General features: G+C 62.4%; 1 protein-coding gene across 1 annotated transcript; it reads right to left on the bottom strand.

The window, feature by feature from the left end:
- Nucleotides 1-1519, bottom strand: LOC109365028 (36.4 kDa proline-rich protein-like). The gene is made up of 2 exons (XM_019611636.1): nucleotides 127-1519; nucleotides 1-49 (listed from the first exon to the last, which is right to left on the bottom strand). Exon 1 carries the CDS (start codon nucleotides 1501-1503, stop codon nucleotides 352-354), a length of 1152 nt encoding a protein of 383 aa, XP_019467181.1. The 5' UTR covers nucleotides 1504-1519; the 3' UTR covers nucleotides 1-49; nucleotides 127-351.
- Between the last annotated feature and the right edge of the window lie 6 nt (nucleotides 1520-1525).

Raw genomic sequence — 1525 nt, 5'->3', positions numbered from 1 at the left:
CCTCCACAATGGGGGGACATCGTGGGGACCTTGGGGACATCGTGGGGACCTCCACAATGGGGGGACATCGTGGGGACCTTGGGGACATCGGGGGGACCTCCACAACAGGGGGGACATCGTGGGGACCTCGAGAACAAGGGGACATCATGGGGAGTTCAGGACAAGGGGACATCGTGGGGACCTTGGGGACATCGTGGGGACCTCCACAACAGGGGGGACATCGTGGGGACCTTGGGGACATCGTGCGGACCTCAGGGACGAGGGGAAATCATGGGGACCTCCACAATTGGGGACATCTTGGGGACCTCGAGAATAAGGGGACATCATGGGGACCTCCACAATGGGGAGACATCATGGAGACCTTGGGGACATTGTGGGGACCTCAGGGACAAAGGGGCATCGTGGGGACCTGCACAACAGGGGGACATCGTGGGGATGTTGGGGACATTGTGGCGAACTCGGGAACAAGGGGACACTGTGGGGACCTCCACAATGAGGGGACATCGTGGGGACCTCTGGGACAAGGGGGGGCATCATGGGGACCTCGAGGACATTGTGGGGACCTCGGGGACAAGGGGACATAATGGGGACCTCCACAATGGGGGGACATTGTGGGGACCTTGGGGACATTGTGGGGACCTCAGGGACAAAGGGGCATCGTGGGGACCTGCACAACAGGGGGACATCGTGGGGATGTTGGGGACATCGTGGCGAACTCGGGAACAAGGGGACACTGTGGGGACCTCCACAATGAGGGGACATCGTGGGGACCTCTGGGACAAGGGGGGGCATCATGGGGACCTCGAGGACATCGTGGGGACCTCGGGGACAAGGGAACATCATGGGGACCTCCACAATGGGGGGACATTGTGGGGACCTTGGGGACATCGTGGGGACCTCTGGGAGCAGGGGACAGCATGGAACCTCCACTGTGAGGGGACACTGTGGGGACCTCCAGAATAAGGGGACATTGTGGGGACCTCGGGGACAAGGGGACGTCATGGAGACCTCCACAATGGGGGGACATTGTGGGGACCTCCACAATGCGGGGGGACGTCGTGGGGACCTCGGGGACAAGGGGACACAGTGGGCAGATCCAGGACGAGGGGCTGGAGGTGGCACGTGGGTGGCGTGGGGACAGAAGTGACACGCTGGTGGCACGGGGATGGAGGTGGCACCTCTGTGACGAGAAGTGTCACCACCACGGCTGGGTGACAGCAGTGCCACCATTATGGCCACGTGACACAGGTGCCACCACCATTGGTTGGGGGACAGCAGTGCCATGGGGACAGCAGTGCCACCACCATTGGTTGGGGGACAGCAGTGCCACCGGGACAGCAGTGCCACCACCATTGGTTGGGGGACAGCAGTGCCACCACCATTGGTTGGGGGACAGCAGTGCCACCACCATTGGTTGGAGGACAGCAGTGCCATGGGGACAGCAGTGCCACCACCATTGGTTGGAGGACAGCAGTGCCATGGGGACAGCAGTGCCACCACCATTGGTTGGGGGACAGCAGTGCCA

The sequence above is a fragment of the Meleagris gallopavo genome, unplaced genomic scaffold (assembly GCF_000146605.3).
Source record: "Meleagris gallopavo isolate NT-WF06-2002-E0010 breed Aviagen turkey brand Nicholas breeding stock unplaced genomic scaffold, Turkey_5.1 ChrUn_random_7180001951473, whole genome shotgun sequence".
NCBI classification, from domain to species: domain Eukaryota; kingdom Metazoa; phylum Chordata; class Aves; order Galliformes; family Phasianidae; genus Meleagris; species Meleagris gallopavo.
This window is presented reverse-complemented; position numbering and strand designations above follow the sequence as displayed.